At 43.7% G+C, this 14,565-nt stretch overlaps 1 protein-coding gene across 5 annotated transcripts in view; it reads left to right on the top strand.

Annotated features, from left to right (window-relative positions):
- Nucleotides 1-14,565, top strand: part of cadm4 (cell adhesion molecule 4) — a 159,148-nt gene that overhangs the window by 116,477 nt on the left and 28,106 nt on the right. For all 5 annotated transcript variants that reach the window (XM_030102127.1, XM_030102130.1, XM_030102128.1 and 2 more), the window contains exon 2: nucleotides 7,088-7,234. In XM_030102127.1, the coding sequence (XP_029957987.1) occupies nucleotides 7,088-7,234 (147 nt within the window). The remainder of the gene's footprint in view (nucleotides 1-7,087; nucleotides 7,235-14,565) is intronic.

The raw sequence follows: 14,565 nt of genomic DNA, 5'->3' as shown, positions 1-14,565 counted from the left end.
AAGCGAGAATTGGTAATTAAGATTAGGAACCGAGAGAATGCGGAGAGAGGAGCAAATGCCCAGAAGGAGAGAGAAAGAGGGAAGGAGAGACCAGACGAGTGGACCAAAGGATTTAAAGGAAGACGGAGTGAAAGGGAAACAGAGAGGGGAAAAGAGACATGAGAGCGACTGAAGCTTTTTTTTCTCAGCGAACCTACTGAAAGAAAGTCGGACCCCAGAGTGGAAGAGATATAGGGAACCAAATGGAGGGATTGTTAAGTGGAAAGAAAATAGAGGAAAAGAGTGAAGTGCGAGAGCAAATTATGTTCAGGGAGACACACTGACACGAGGAATGACGGAGTCGGACAGATAGAAACTTGCACTGTATGTGAAGGATGGAAGGAGGGAGCTGCACAGTCAGAAGAAGAAAAATAGCTAAACAGCAGCTGAGAACAGTGCAGCCAGTGTGTGTCTCTGGAAGACAGGCAGAGACGCAGGAGATGGTACAAAGATTAAACAAGAGACAAGGCCTCAGAAGGAGCCTCATAAGGTTGAGATTTGAAACCAGGAGTCAGAGAACTGTTTGAACACGGTGATAAGAAGCAGTACATGAAGTGGTGTAAGATCTGAGTTGCTATTAATACCTCCTTTCTATATTTATATGCGTTTATTACAGGATGCTGTGCTTTTTCTGATGTTCATGTGAAAGCAACATAACACTGCACACATTGCCTTCACCCCACGCTTTAATCTTTGTTTCTTTCTGCATTTCTTTTTTTTTTTTTAAATTGTTGTTGTTTTTTTGCATATTACATCAACAGAAGGACATTTTGGGTGACGATAGGAGAGCAGCTGATTCAGCGAACAAGTTTCTGGCTTGGCAGTGAGGTTGATTATGTAATTCATGCCAGTAGGACGGCTTCGTGCTGGCTCTCGAAAGTGTATGAACAAGTACTCGGTTGTACACACATCCCATAAACACACACATCTGCGCAATTTCTCTCCTTCTTGCACATCTGTCAGCCTTCCCCACATCGTGTGCACAACTCTTGATCGCACTAAAGGGAAGACAGCCATGTTGTGGATTGTGAAGGGGGTGTTGGGACCAGTGCTGTTGGCTGTGGTGAATCTTCAGTGTGGTTGTCATTGTGTAATAGCCCTGTAAATTTCCTTTAAGCCTCCGGTAGGGGTCTGTGCGGCGTGGCCATTGTTGCAGGGTTGTTGGGGTTGTGACTGACTCGGGCCATAAAAACGCTGCACAGCAGACAGAGCTCGCCAGCTTAGGCTGTCAGAAAATGCCAGGCTTGAGAGGAGAAATGAGAAAAGGGGGGAAGAAAAAAAAAAACAGAGGGAGATGGTAGTTTGTGAAGGGTAAGAAGAGGTGAGTAGGAGAGCAGAAATAGTAATGGGATGGGTGGACAAGAGGAGAGGAGAGCGCCGAGGCAGATGCAGTGCGGCGGGAGAGGGAAGAGGAGAGGGACGAGGTGATTGAAACACGCCGAGGGCTGGAGACACGGGAAGATGGGAAGGTCAAAGCGAGATGCAGGAAAAGGTGGGACGGAGGTGTGGAGAAAAAAAAGAAGGGAATAAATGATGACAGGAAGGAGACAACAGACTTTTATGCAGAGGACTGAGGGTGTGTGACTAGCAAGTGAATCACATTTTCAAAACCGCATTGTGAATATGTAAATAAATGAAAGAGAGTGTTTTTAATGAGAGGTCAAGAGTGAAAAGAGATGCTCGTATGCTGATTTTGCTGATTAACAGTGCAGTACAGTGACGGGAGAAGAGCCGGGATGAGAAAATGGGTAAAGTTCCTACAAGTGAGAGGAAGAGATTAGAGGAGACAGACAGAGAAAGGGGGATAGAAAGTGGTGGATGAGTTCCATGGCAGGCAATTAAAAGAAGCGCAAGCATGGAAAAAGATGAAAGGGTGAGTGGAAAACTAGGAAATTCTGCTTCACCCATTTGTTTTGTCCTCTTGTCCCACTGACTGCTTTCACTTTTCCTTTGCTCCCTTTTCTGCTCTCCCAACACTAAAAAAAAAAAGAAAAAACAGCATGATTATGCTGCAGACTTGAGCTGCAGAACAAATCACATTTAGCAAAGGAGAGTGTGGAGATAGAACGGCAGAGAGGCAGGGAGAGATTCCCACTGAGTCTCAAAAAGAGGACGAATGAGAGAAATTGCGAGTGGAATAAGAGCATATTGCATTTCTGGAGGAAATTGCAAAAGTGGGGGGAAAAAAACTATGCAACGAATGAAGAAGAAGGAGGGACCTGGGAAAGAAGACAGAAACTAAGTGAGGAGACGGAAGAAAGTTGAAACAGTCCTCCTGAGGACTGAGAAAAAGGAGGAGAGGAAAGGGGACCTTTAGGACAACACTAATGAGGAAGACGCATGATGAACGATGCAATAAAAGATAAGGGAGATGAGCGAGAGGAAAGAGACGAGAAGAAAGGAGAGGGGAGGATGAAGGGAGGAGGAATCGAGGATTAGATCAGGCAGGAGGTGGGGATGGAGACGGATGGAGGGACTGTGGGTTTAAATAAAAAGAGAAAGAGGGAGATGCAAGAATGAGATTAAACATGAAGGCAGCAGGAAGGGAAATTATGAGTTGGGGACTAAATGAAAATGAGAGAGAGGGAGTAGGCTCTAAAAATTAGTAGAAAGGCTGAGCGACGGGAGAGCGAGGAAAGGAGGACAGGAGAAAGTGACAGAACGAAGGTAATGAGAGAGACGACAGCGAGATTTGTAAAGGATTATGTATTATTTATAGAGAGAATCTTTTTATTATTTTTTTTCTTTCTTTCTTGGCTCTGGGTTTGATTGGCAGAGTTGTGCCTCTCAGGGAGAGATGGAGTGATAATTTTAGCCCAGGAAGAGAAAGAGGGCAAAAGAAACGGGGGAGAAAGTTGTTGGTCTGCAGAGGGAGGTTTGTGGGAGAAGAACCTCAAAGTCAGCTATTTCATAGAGTCAGTACTCCGCAAAACTCTGTGATTAACCTAGAGCAAGTGTATACACACACACACACACACACACACACACAAACACTGCAAACTCAATTTGCATACATACTGTGGAAAGCGGCTCGCCTCGCCGACTCATGGGATGGCAGAAAAAAATGTACATCCAGATGGGAAGAGATGGAGAAGTTGCCGGCGAGCGACCTCTCATGAGCAGAAACCATGAGCTGCTGTTATTGTTTTAATTAAAGCAGTAACAACATGAGGGGTTATGCATTGTGGTCTCCTGCATCGATTCCCTTGTAAATCCGTGGCCGGCATGCAAAGACAACACCGGCGTTTGGCTCGCTTCCAATTGACAGATAATGACAGATAATGAATAGGGAGACAGCGACTGCACTGCTTCAAGGATACATTGAGGGCCTGTCCGGGCCACACAGACACACTTCATCTCTTATGCGGCCTGTCGTTTCATTCCGTCTTCACCTCCTCCCCACGCTCTGAGACACGGAGAGAGGTGGGGGGGAATAAACGGAGAGTCAGACCAAGAGAGAAAATCGCAGCGAGGCGGTAATTCAGTCCGCTAACCCTGCACCACTGAGGCAGTTTCTAGAATTTACCGTGACCAAGGGTGAGCCAGCAGTCCACCTGGCTGCCTCCCAAATCCCCCTCTTTTAACTCTCCACACCTCCTTCCTCTCCCTCCCTCTGTCCTTCTATCCCCCCCGCCTCCCGTGGATTATAACTCAACCCCATTGTGGGACCATTACAACGGGCCCCCGAACAGCCTTATGAGTTTGAGGGGCCTGTTTCTTTATTTATTTGTTTATGTATTTCGAAATGATGGCCCTTCTCAGATGTCTATTGGTGTTGTAAATAAAGCCCTCTGTTTTTTTCCCGAGGATGGTGAGACATCTCAAATGATGAGGAGCGCCAATTCACTGCTATGAAATACTGCCCCCGCTTGGTTGGAGAGAGAAGTGATTGTTTTTGCGCCCCCTCCAGTTTTATTTGTCCGTTGATCATAGCCGTCAGTGCACTACCACGATATCGATTGCTCTCAGCATTCTCTCTTAATATGAACCGACGCTTGTGGAGTATTTTATTATAGGCACAGATTTTAATGGGGGTGAGATTAATACCTCTGTCACAGAGGTTGATTCCCTCCCCCTTGCTTCTCATTGCCTCTATGGATTGCACTGTGCTGGTGATCAGAGGCGCAGGCTCATGGCCTTGATGTGAATGGCAGCCTATAAAACCCACAGTCAAACTAAAGTGCTGTACCCAGCTGCGTTACGAGCGGGAGTGGAAGAATATGCGTCATCTCTCCTACATTTCGTCCGGCCCCCACCAGCTGCATTATTATACCCAAGCATCACTTCCTAACTCCCCGCAATCATTTCCTGGTTAAAGTCCTCAGTCTCCCACTGGCTCGCCTTTCCTCTGTTCTTCTCAACCAAAGCGATCATCCACCAGCAGCCAGCACTTCCTTTTAGGTGCGTCTCAGCAGGCAACGGCGAATGTCACTCATCTTTTTTTCCCCCCAATTGCAATTACTAATGTTTTTAAAAAATGAGATTTTTCTTTGTTGCTTTTCTTCGCGCTTTGCTGCCTTGCCACTGTAACTAATTTCCTTTTGAAGAGGTGACAGCTGTCAGGAGAAGTGGGGGGAACAAACGGACAGCTAATTAGTTCTCCTGGCCTGCTCCCAGACGCAAACTTTTGACCGCCTTCTTTGTCTTGAGTTGGTCTCCTGCTTGAAGGCCACTTTTTTTTTTTTTTTTTTTTTTCTGTTTGGTCTGATGTGTCACTTAATCCACACAAGCACAGCGCCAATTTTGTCAGGATGCACAACAGCACTATTTCACTTACCTCTATTTTAAACAATGGTGGTCTCGCCCAGTTGCTATAGTGATGAGTAATAACAGCCATTAGAAAAATAATTGGGATGGCGGTGGCAGGCCCTGATGGCCCCCGATATGAATCACAATATTGATGCAGGGAATGGGAGTAATAATGACTACAATTAGTGGTAATTGTCAAGATTTTTTTTTTCCAGTTCCACAGAGTATTAGAGTCTCCTTTGTCTTTATTCCCTCATGGTTTCTCTCGGTCTTTGGTTCAATATCCACCGTGTCTTTGTGTTTCCCCCCCTGATGTAATGAAAATGTGGGCTTTGAGTATTTCATTAAACGAGATTAAAATCAAGAGGAGAATTAAATTTGGATGAAGTTGGGGGGGGATCATATGATGTCAAAGAAGCTTAATTGCAAAATGCCAACGCCTGCACATGTACACCCGGTGCAGCGCTCCCGCCCACCGCGCATGCATTCACACTTAACCTTAAGACACGCTCCGTCGTGCTAATATAGACCTTTATCTGGGCACAAAGCCGTCAAGTCAGCAACTCCCGCTATGGCAGCCGCCATCTGTTTGTCTCACTACATTTCCTGCCGTCTGAAGGTGTTTTACAAGGCTGAAAAACACAACTAGACTCAGCAGTGAATATATACAGTCCTGCCATCTCTATCTGCTCCTCTCATTGCTCGCTTCATCATTGGACTTCAATATTGATGGCGTTCCTTCTCTAAATCCTCACTTCTGCCAACATTTTCCAGCGAGAGAGAGAGAGAGAGAGAGAGAGAGAGAGAGAGAGAGCGAATGCAAATGGGGATGCAAATTGGTAAATACTAGTTATAGGAGCCCAGCAAGCTGGTCCTCTCTTCAAGGCAATCACATTGGAGTCCTGGCTGGAGCCATATGACTAATTGCCCCGCAAATCATTGGAATTCAAACGACAGCGCCCCGTGTCCATTGTGCTCAGCGGGAGGTGTGACTCAGCCGAGCCATGTCAACAGCCTGACCCACAAACGGGGGGGGGGGCAACAATCAGAACATAATCAGCCTCCTCATTACTGACTCTTGAGCTGTCAGCAACATCAAAGAGCCCCCCTGCTGTTTCTCCTCTGCCCTTCCCATGTCTAAAAATATTGGGTTTTGGATAAGTTTGTTTTGAAAATTATGTGGAGGAAAGAAAAAATAAAGTTTCACTGAATGTCAACTCTGCGTGCGCGCGTGCACGTGTTTCTGCATCTGCCCTCACTTTTGTGAAGTATGTAGATATACATATTTATAGAGTCGGGCATGTGTTTCTGTATATTCATCAGCGAGAGCCGAAGCTGCTGTGTAAACACCCTTTTCTCAACACCTGTATTAAGAACCATTGCATTTGGATAATGGACTATAATCAGCTGGTTTAGCACGCACCTGGACGAGAAATAGCATTAAGAATGTGTGAAGTGTTTTCAAAGCTGCCACTGCAGCCTCACCGCTCTGCCAATCACAGACTCATCCAATAACGTTGCGATTCAAACAACTAATACACACGCAGGTGGCCTGAGGGCTGCCAGCTGAGTGATCAGCTCGAGTGTTTTTCTATACGTGATCATTTTGATCATGTTTATATTCATTGATGCAGGCTACAGTGAGTTTTACTGTCTTTGTGGCGTCCAAAACCTGAAGGTATAATGAACTGATCCACTGTGCTGTGTAGTGCTGAGGGTTGGGATGTGTTGTTTATATGTAGAAGAGGGAGCCCCACAAGTAATGGTAAAAGTGTGCGTGCGTGCGTGCGTGTGCGTGCGTGCGTGCGTGCGTGTTGAGATTCCAGAAGACTAACAGCCACTTACAGATTCAATAAGGCATTATGTATTCAAATGTGTGTGTTGATGCATTCTGTGAGACTCGCCAGAGGCAATAAAGCTGTTTATATATGTGTGTGTGTGTGTGTGTGTGTGTGTGTGTGTGCACATGTAAAGAGATGAATACCAGTAATTATAATCATCTCTATTATATTCATAAGAATATGTTCGTCATAAAGACCCTCTTTCACTTGTTGAGCCTTTTGCTGTCTTGTCTCTCGATCTGTCCATCTCTTCTCTTCTCCACCCGCGTTTCTTTGTTGTTTTGTCCGTAAAATGAATGGAAAATCAGTGAGGGATACTTTTATACTTTTTTTTTTTTCTTCAGATATTCTCTCTCAATTGGAGGTTTGAATTGAAAATCTGCGCTCCCTCCCAGCTGCTCCCCTTCCGACCTGTGTCAGAGTATTAACGTGCGTCTCTCTGTCCTCTCTCCCCTCAGCCCGCTGTCAGGCGGTACAAGCAGAGAATGTGACAGTCATGGAGGGAGGTACGGCCCATATCTCCTGCCGCCTGCAGAACTACGACGGATCAATCGTGGTCATCCAGAATCCCCGCCGGCAGACTCTCTTTTTCAACGGCACACGAGGTGTGTATCTGAATGCGCGTCCTGTCCCCTCAGGCAAACTTAATCTGTCTGTGTCCATGCATTTGGCCCGAGCGACATTTGAAGCGAGCCTTTTAAACACATTAGCACCGACTCACTAACACTCACATTTTACATTTTTTCTCGTTGCGAATGTCCTCGCTTTGCCTTTGAAGTGATTTCACATTAAAAAAAAAAAAAAGTCTGATAACCGCCAAGTTAATTTAGGAGATGGGTTTACTCTCTGCCCTAACAGTGTCACTGCTCTAACTGTTTTAAAAGCATAGTTTGAATTTCTCTGCATAATCCAGCGCTAACCCCGGTGATGAGATCAGAGCTTATTACAGTCCTCATTAGAACATGGCCTTGGCAATCAGATGTTTTTTTTAAAGGCTGCTTTATGCAAAAGTATCATTGTAACCAATATCATAATGAAGTCAGATTTCATTGAAAGCCTCGGGGTGAGCAAACACTACAGATTTTTCCTTACTAATTAAGGGTGAAAGTTGCCACCTTCGTGGGATTTTCTCTACAGGGCTGCTGGGAAACCTCTGAGCAAAAGAACAGTGATCAAGGCTTTTAAACGTTGCCTTTGAAATTCGTATGTGGCAGCCTAATTGAAGCTAAAGCTGCGTTATGTTTTGCGGTGTCGTTATAAATATGCATGCACTACATAATCAATTTGAGAGAAGCTATTTGGAGCTTAAAGGTATGCTAGGTTCAATGCATTTGCATTTCTACTCTCCAGACTGTACAACTCAAACTGTGTGTTCACAATATCGCCCATTGTCTGAACAATGCTGGAGCCCAGATTAGTCTGCAATTTCATTAAAGGTGCTTCCTTTTTATTAGGTTGCCGGTAAGTGGCATCATGGGAAAGACGAGATGACACATTGGAGAGTGGGAAAGGGACTCAACTAGATAGCTAACCGTGCATAATTGAACATGTAGCTCTTCTTTCACGAGAGCTGCATTTATAGCCGTTTAGGCTTTTGAAACAAGCACATTTAGGCCTCCAAACAAACACTTCGGGTATATTGTAAAATGCATTCACTAACTTCAAGAGTAATCCATCTTACATTTGAACAAGAGGAGCTTTTTTACCTAAAGTTACGATGAAAACGAGGAGGCAAATTTACAGAAGAGATTTACACTGTCTCATCGTTACAAGGTAAATGTCTTTTGAAAACACAATCAAACACTTGAAAGGTGCCAGTATGTACAAACCTGATAAACAATTCAACTAACCAACAAAACCATTCACTGTCTGCAAACTGCAAGTACTCTTGAACAAAGGAGCTGCAAACATTTGTGCACAGGTGTGTGTTCCCGAGCAAACGTGCACAGCAGCCGTCCAAATCATATCAAAAACACAGTCTGCAGCGATCCAGTGCAGAAATCATCACTAACCAGTTGGCAGCGCAGCCAACTGGAAACCCCAAATCCCCCTGACGGGCAAAGAAAAAAAAAAAAAACCTTTAATCCAGAAGCTTTCCAGTCCGTAAACTCCTCAGCAGTGTCTTTAACTAAATACCCACATGCCAAGATTTGAGCCTTTGTCTTTCCTGGATGGTCGGAGCTCTTCCAGTGTCTTTCACACCACTCAGTGAAAAAAAAAAATGGTTTTGATGATTTGATGACTTATCAACTGGAAAAGAATAGTTCTGCTGTTGTAATTGTGTGACAGGTGATCATTTTTCCAGCTTGAGAAATCAAAGAAAGAGAGAGAGAGAGAGTGTGTGTGTTTGCTGATGCGAACTCCGCTCAAGCTGCTGCGGCTGAAAGCTTTCGAGCTCCGACGTATCAAATACATCATTATTTTAATCTCAGTCTGCTGCTGTTGCTTGGGCCATATTTGTGAACTCTCACTCAGACGTCCCTGAAATCAGTTTAATTGAAGTGAACCAAGAGGAGCGGCAGGCAGCGCCGCTGTTAGACGAACGTGTCAGGACATGAGGCTGCTTTTGTATTGCAGTCATGGCTCCAGGTTATTGATCTGAAAGAGTTCCATGCCTTATTTCAATCTTACACAGCTTTAAACAGCCTGTTCAGCTTATGCAGCGATAAATGAATCTAGTTTCGAGTAATGTGGTGAAATAAGTGGGTTGAGCGCGTCCCCGAGTGTAGAACTGTGATAAAGTCTTCTTTTATTGTCACAGTTTGAATAGATGTGAGCTGATTCTTTGTCGCTGACCTTGTTGTACCTCTATATGATTAAGAAGCAGCGGAGGATATTTGCATTAGCATTAGATTTACATCAAGGGCTCATAAAAAAGTGGATTTGAACATTTTCATGCAACGGATTCATTGATATACAGGGATGAGTGGGCAAACTCCACCTACTGGAGCCTGAAGATGAACTTTATAGGCATCTTTATTTATCAACCACAGACAAGATGCAAACAAGATGGAAGAAAAACGGGTACCGCGATACACAATCATAAATGTTCTTTTTGTAGCCTTTATTTCACTTCCCTTATATAAAATTTCTTTTCCAGTCCCATGATGGGCAGTTTGGTCCCTCTTCCATTTCACAAAGCGTCCTTGGTGCACGAGGGGCCTTGCATGGCTTCCGTCTCCGATGGTTCCAAAGTGGACATATTTGATGATGTAAAGCACTTTGAGACGGCTGAAAGCACTGACAATGCGCAATATGTCAGTGGAGTGCATTTACTGTTATACTTTATTCATTTCATCTTGTTGTTCATGGTTTTATGCTGGTGTTCAAAATAGGAAAACATCCGTTTTATCTTTTCAGAAAGTTCGCAAAGTAGTTTGAACGCCTTCAAAAAAATCAATTTGAGATTTCAAGTGCTGAGATGACAAGGTAGAGATGGGCATCAGGATCCCAAAAAACCAGAGCAAACACCCAGAGCAGGGTTAACCTTTGGAGAAAAGGGAACATAATATCTCCCTACCTGTATAAATATTGTATCAAGCTACATTAAAAATTCTGGTCCCTCAAAATTATATTTCATTAATCTTTGCATCCCTGTGGTGCCATATTTATATATGGGATAAAATTAAACCTGAAAATGTTTTCAACTTACTAATCATTGAAATGTCTAGCGCTTGTAATTACTTTAAATCGACAATCAAAACTCCCACGCTCCCCACAGGAACAGTCCCTCACTCACTGTTTCTTAACAGATTGCCGGAATTAGTGTAAAACCGTGAAATAATAATAGTTACATTGTTTCACTGCTCAGACGCGTACGTTGTTCTGCACAGTTTTTCTCATCACTTGTTAGTCGCCTCGATCACGGAGCAGAACTAATTGGGGAGTAGAGGTTGCTGCTTTGGGAAACCTTACTTTCAACTCTCGCCCCGATTCTATCAGATCAGCGCAACCGGTAAGTTCCATTAAGTATTTAAACAGAGCCGCCTCTTCGGCTCACCCCCGGGACGTGGACTTGAAACCTTTGGAGGAGCATGATGAAGTCTAATCAGAACAAGGAGGAGGAAGAATGAGAGCGAAAATAGGAAATACGACCGAAAGAGTGGGAGGAATAAAGAAAAAGGTCACAGGGTGAAGAAAGAAACGGCAACGGGAAAAACAAGCAAAGGGACGATCCACCGATAGAGAGAGAGACCGGACTGGGGAGTCAAAATTCAGGAAAAATATCCAGTTCTGATGACTGAAAACAAGTAAGTTTTTCTCATGTAGGCAACAGGTGGAGCTTCAATGTGGGCGTGGCCAGAGGGAGGCCCCACCCCCCTGTAATCTGATTGGCCATCGTGTTTATCATTGGTTCATTTTGTAAAGTCGTCGCCTGTCACTGTGTTTAACACATAAATAAAACTGAAATCCTGAATTTTCCTAAGCAGGAAGTGGAGGGTCAGACGTGTTATTTTCTTGGATTCAGTTTGAGGATATTTCTATATTGTGCTCATTATAAAATCAAACTGAAATAAATTTCGCGCTACGGCTATATGATCATTTACAATGTTGGATTTGCGTTATTTGGTACCTTCAGTGCCGCTTTCTGCTGAGCAGCTTACTAATTGGACGAAGAAGCAGATGTTGAAGAAAACAATGAAGCCAAGAAAAAATTACGTCCAACGTAATATTAATGTTGGCAGCGTTAAATTAGGGAGTTAAATGAGCCCTCTTCTCAAAGAGAGACAATTCACCAGACTAACAAAAGAAATATGAAGGAATAAAAACACATTCTGAAAAATTAAAAACTTTATTTCCATCTACATCACGCAGCCTTCGATTTTATTACTTTCAGGTGGTCGACCGAATACAACTCTTGTTAATTATCTTGTGAATTATCTGGATCTGCCTGTTTTTGAGGGCGATTTTCGGGACTGCAGATCGCAACTCCCTCCCTATCTCCAACCATCCATGTTTGAACCATTAATTATATATTTCCCATCTGCCAGCCAGATTACCAGCTAACAAACCAAAGCTGATCGCTGGCTACCCGAAATGTAACGGCTGCAGACAATCACTCTGCCTGTTTAGCAAGCAGGAAACTAGACCTGGGTGTGTTTTATGCGATGGTGGGGACAGATAGCAGTAATAGAGTAGAGGAACTGGCCAAATGGACTCTTTCTCCTCAGTGGTCCGTAGCTCTATCTCTCCCCCCGTTGCCAGCTCTCCTCGGCATGCAAATGAGACAGGACAATAAAGGTGAACTTGAACTTGAACAGAAGTCTGACATTTAGTTGCCATTTAGTGCAGAGAGAGAGAGGGGGGGGAAGATTTACCTGTCTGTGGGGAGTAGCTCCCTAACAATGCCCTCACTGCCATCTGATGGAGGGGGGAATTCTGAGGTGGTGGGGGGTGGGGGAGATTAGTGCTTCACTTCCAGAAAATAGTGGAATAGCTCCATCGCCCCAAGCCAGCGTCTCATTCTGTGGATTTCTGTCTCTTTATTATTTTATCCCGAATGCTGCTCTATGTACCGACGCCAGTCCATTTTTGGTTTTTTTTAAATCTATATCCGACACTTTTATCACGCGCACACACGCCCACAAAGCTTGGATCTATCCCGCAGTGACAGTCCTGAGGGGCGGGAGTTACATTAGGAAAGGGTCCGCTTTTTCAGCGCCAAATCCAAAACAAAAGAGAGAAAAGAAGGACCGAACAGAAGAGAGATGGCGAGCGGGGGACATTTCAAAGTCAGGTCAATACAAAGTGAGTCTCAGAGGTGTTTATGAGAATCTATAGACATCGAGCCACTGTCAGCCGCACACTGCTATTAGCGTTATTTGTTATTATCGTCATTTTTCTCAACATTGATTCGACTATTTCTTTGGCGACAAAGGGAAACTTGTTACATGTTCACTTTTTCTCCGTTTCTCTTCGTTCTGTGTGCAGTACGGGGCGGCGATCGCAGGTCTCTGGTTCAGAATTGACTTTAGAATTGTGTTGGTTAGAAAACTGGTTTTCTTGGTAATTTTCTATTGTTTGACCTGCACTGTTTTCCTTTGTTCTGCCTCAGAAGTCGGCCACCTTTCGCTCTCATAATTTTCCTCGAATAATTTCAGCTGCGCGGCGTACTTTTAATTTTTATTGCAGTTTTTACAAAGTTTCTTCACAGCGAGTAAAATAATAATGATTAAAACCTAATAAGATGAACTCTTAACGTGCCAAACGCTAATTAAAAATGAGTTTAATGAGGAATAAAAGCAAGCAGCAACAAAGAGAATGAAATAATGTATTCCAGTGTAGTGTAGTAAAATCAGTGCGAGGCGGAATGAACAACAGCCTCCCCTCAAAGCTGGAAAATAAGAGAACCAAGACATCTGCTATGTTTTAGCAATGTACAGCCTCCGGAGCTGCTCCGCCGAGACAAACTTTGCAAACTCTCTCTGAACTTTTTTTTTTTTTTTTTTTAAAGTCAAACGAAGCTTTAGATTTAGCAGCAACCATCAATTCCAGAGAGGCGAATCATCCAGGGTGCTGTCACAGCCGCTACTTTGCCCATGTTTTGCGATTTTTCCTCTGCCGAGCCGTCCGCGGGACTGACATCACAAATTAGAGGCTCAAATCTCAGCTCCGGCTCCAGCGTGCGGGAGATAGAAGTGACTGTTTGCTAATACGCAGCAGTCTATCCATGAGGGCGAGGAATAACTGATTCCAAAGCTTAAAAATTGTCCTTAAATGTCGTCCAGCTCAATTAGAGCTGCACTTTCTTGTCGTGTACAGTTTGATATACTTGCCAATTACTGCCTGCAAAAGGTAAATGTGCAGCGTTTCTGAAAACGCACTCTTGGAAACTGATAAAAAATAAAATGCTTGATGTTAATTGACCAGAATACATTGTGTTATTTGAGCGGAACCCACACCCAGGCTGGACTTTAGACCTGTGGTTTTATCTCCCTGCTAAAGGACAAGCAGCTGCAGCAACAAGGCTCCTACATAAAGAGGTCTTTACTGGAATTAGTTTACATTAGGTGGCACAAGCCTGCCGTAGCTTTGTTCCAGACAACTGATCCAGGGCCTGTGTGGCACGTTTGTGTAATGTTGTGGCCACTGACAGCTGTTTTATTCCTTCTTTGCACATTGTGGGGTAAGTGATCGTAGCAGAAGGGCGGCCAAGCAGGATGTCGATGCAGCGTCAGATTCCTGTGCAAAACAGAAGGTTACACTAAAAACCACGGCAGGGTGGATTTGACTCAGATGAAGAATGTGTTTTAAGTTGAGTCTTACAGAGGAACATTTACCATTTGCCACTGATTGTATTGGAGAAAACATCAACCTTCCAGAATGCGAAAACAGCTGACATGCGCATGGTGTCAGACAGAACAATACAGCGCAACTAAATAGTACTCAGTGAGCACAGGTACAGCCAATTAGTCAATAACTAGCGAAAACTCCACTGATGGGGAATTTGAATCCTGCAGTAGGATGCTTGTCATCTAAATACCCTGGATTCTCCTCACGCGTTGTATTTCAGTGAAACAGTAAGCACAACCATTCTCAATCCGGTTCTACTTGTATGTGTTTTTGTGTACATTATTACTTCTTAAAGAAATATTTTCCTTTAACAGCATTTGTGTTACTTAACTCTATATAAGTAGTCACAACAGTTTGACAGGATGGTATACAGCGTCATCATAATGCTGCAACCAGGTAATTATCAGGTAAAATGCTTTTTTTAGCCACATCAATGTTTTTCATTTACAGTATAGTGTATAACACACAGTGAATTACCGTTCAGCATTGTGGTGACAGAATGCTTTTTTTATCATTCGAGAATTGCGGTTGTTGCCTTTCATTTCGGGTCTGTTGAAACTGAATTGTCAAAGAAACAATACATTAAAAACAATGAGGACTTGAATGCAATGTGAAAATTAGATTTATAAACATTAAATCCAGA

This window comes from Salarias fasciatus, chromosome 11, assembly GCF_902148845.1.
Source record: "Salarias fasciatus chromosome 11, fSalaFa1.1, whole genome shotgun sequence".
Lineage (NCBI taxonomy): Eukaryota > Metazoa > Chordata > Actinopteri > Blenniiformes > Blenniidae > Salarias > Salarias fasciatus.
The sequence above is the reverse complement of the archived record's forward strand: the minus strand, read 5'-3'. Positions and strand labels throughout refer to the sequence as shown.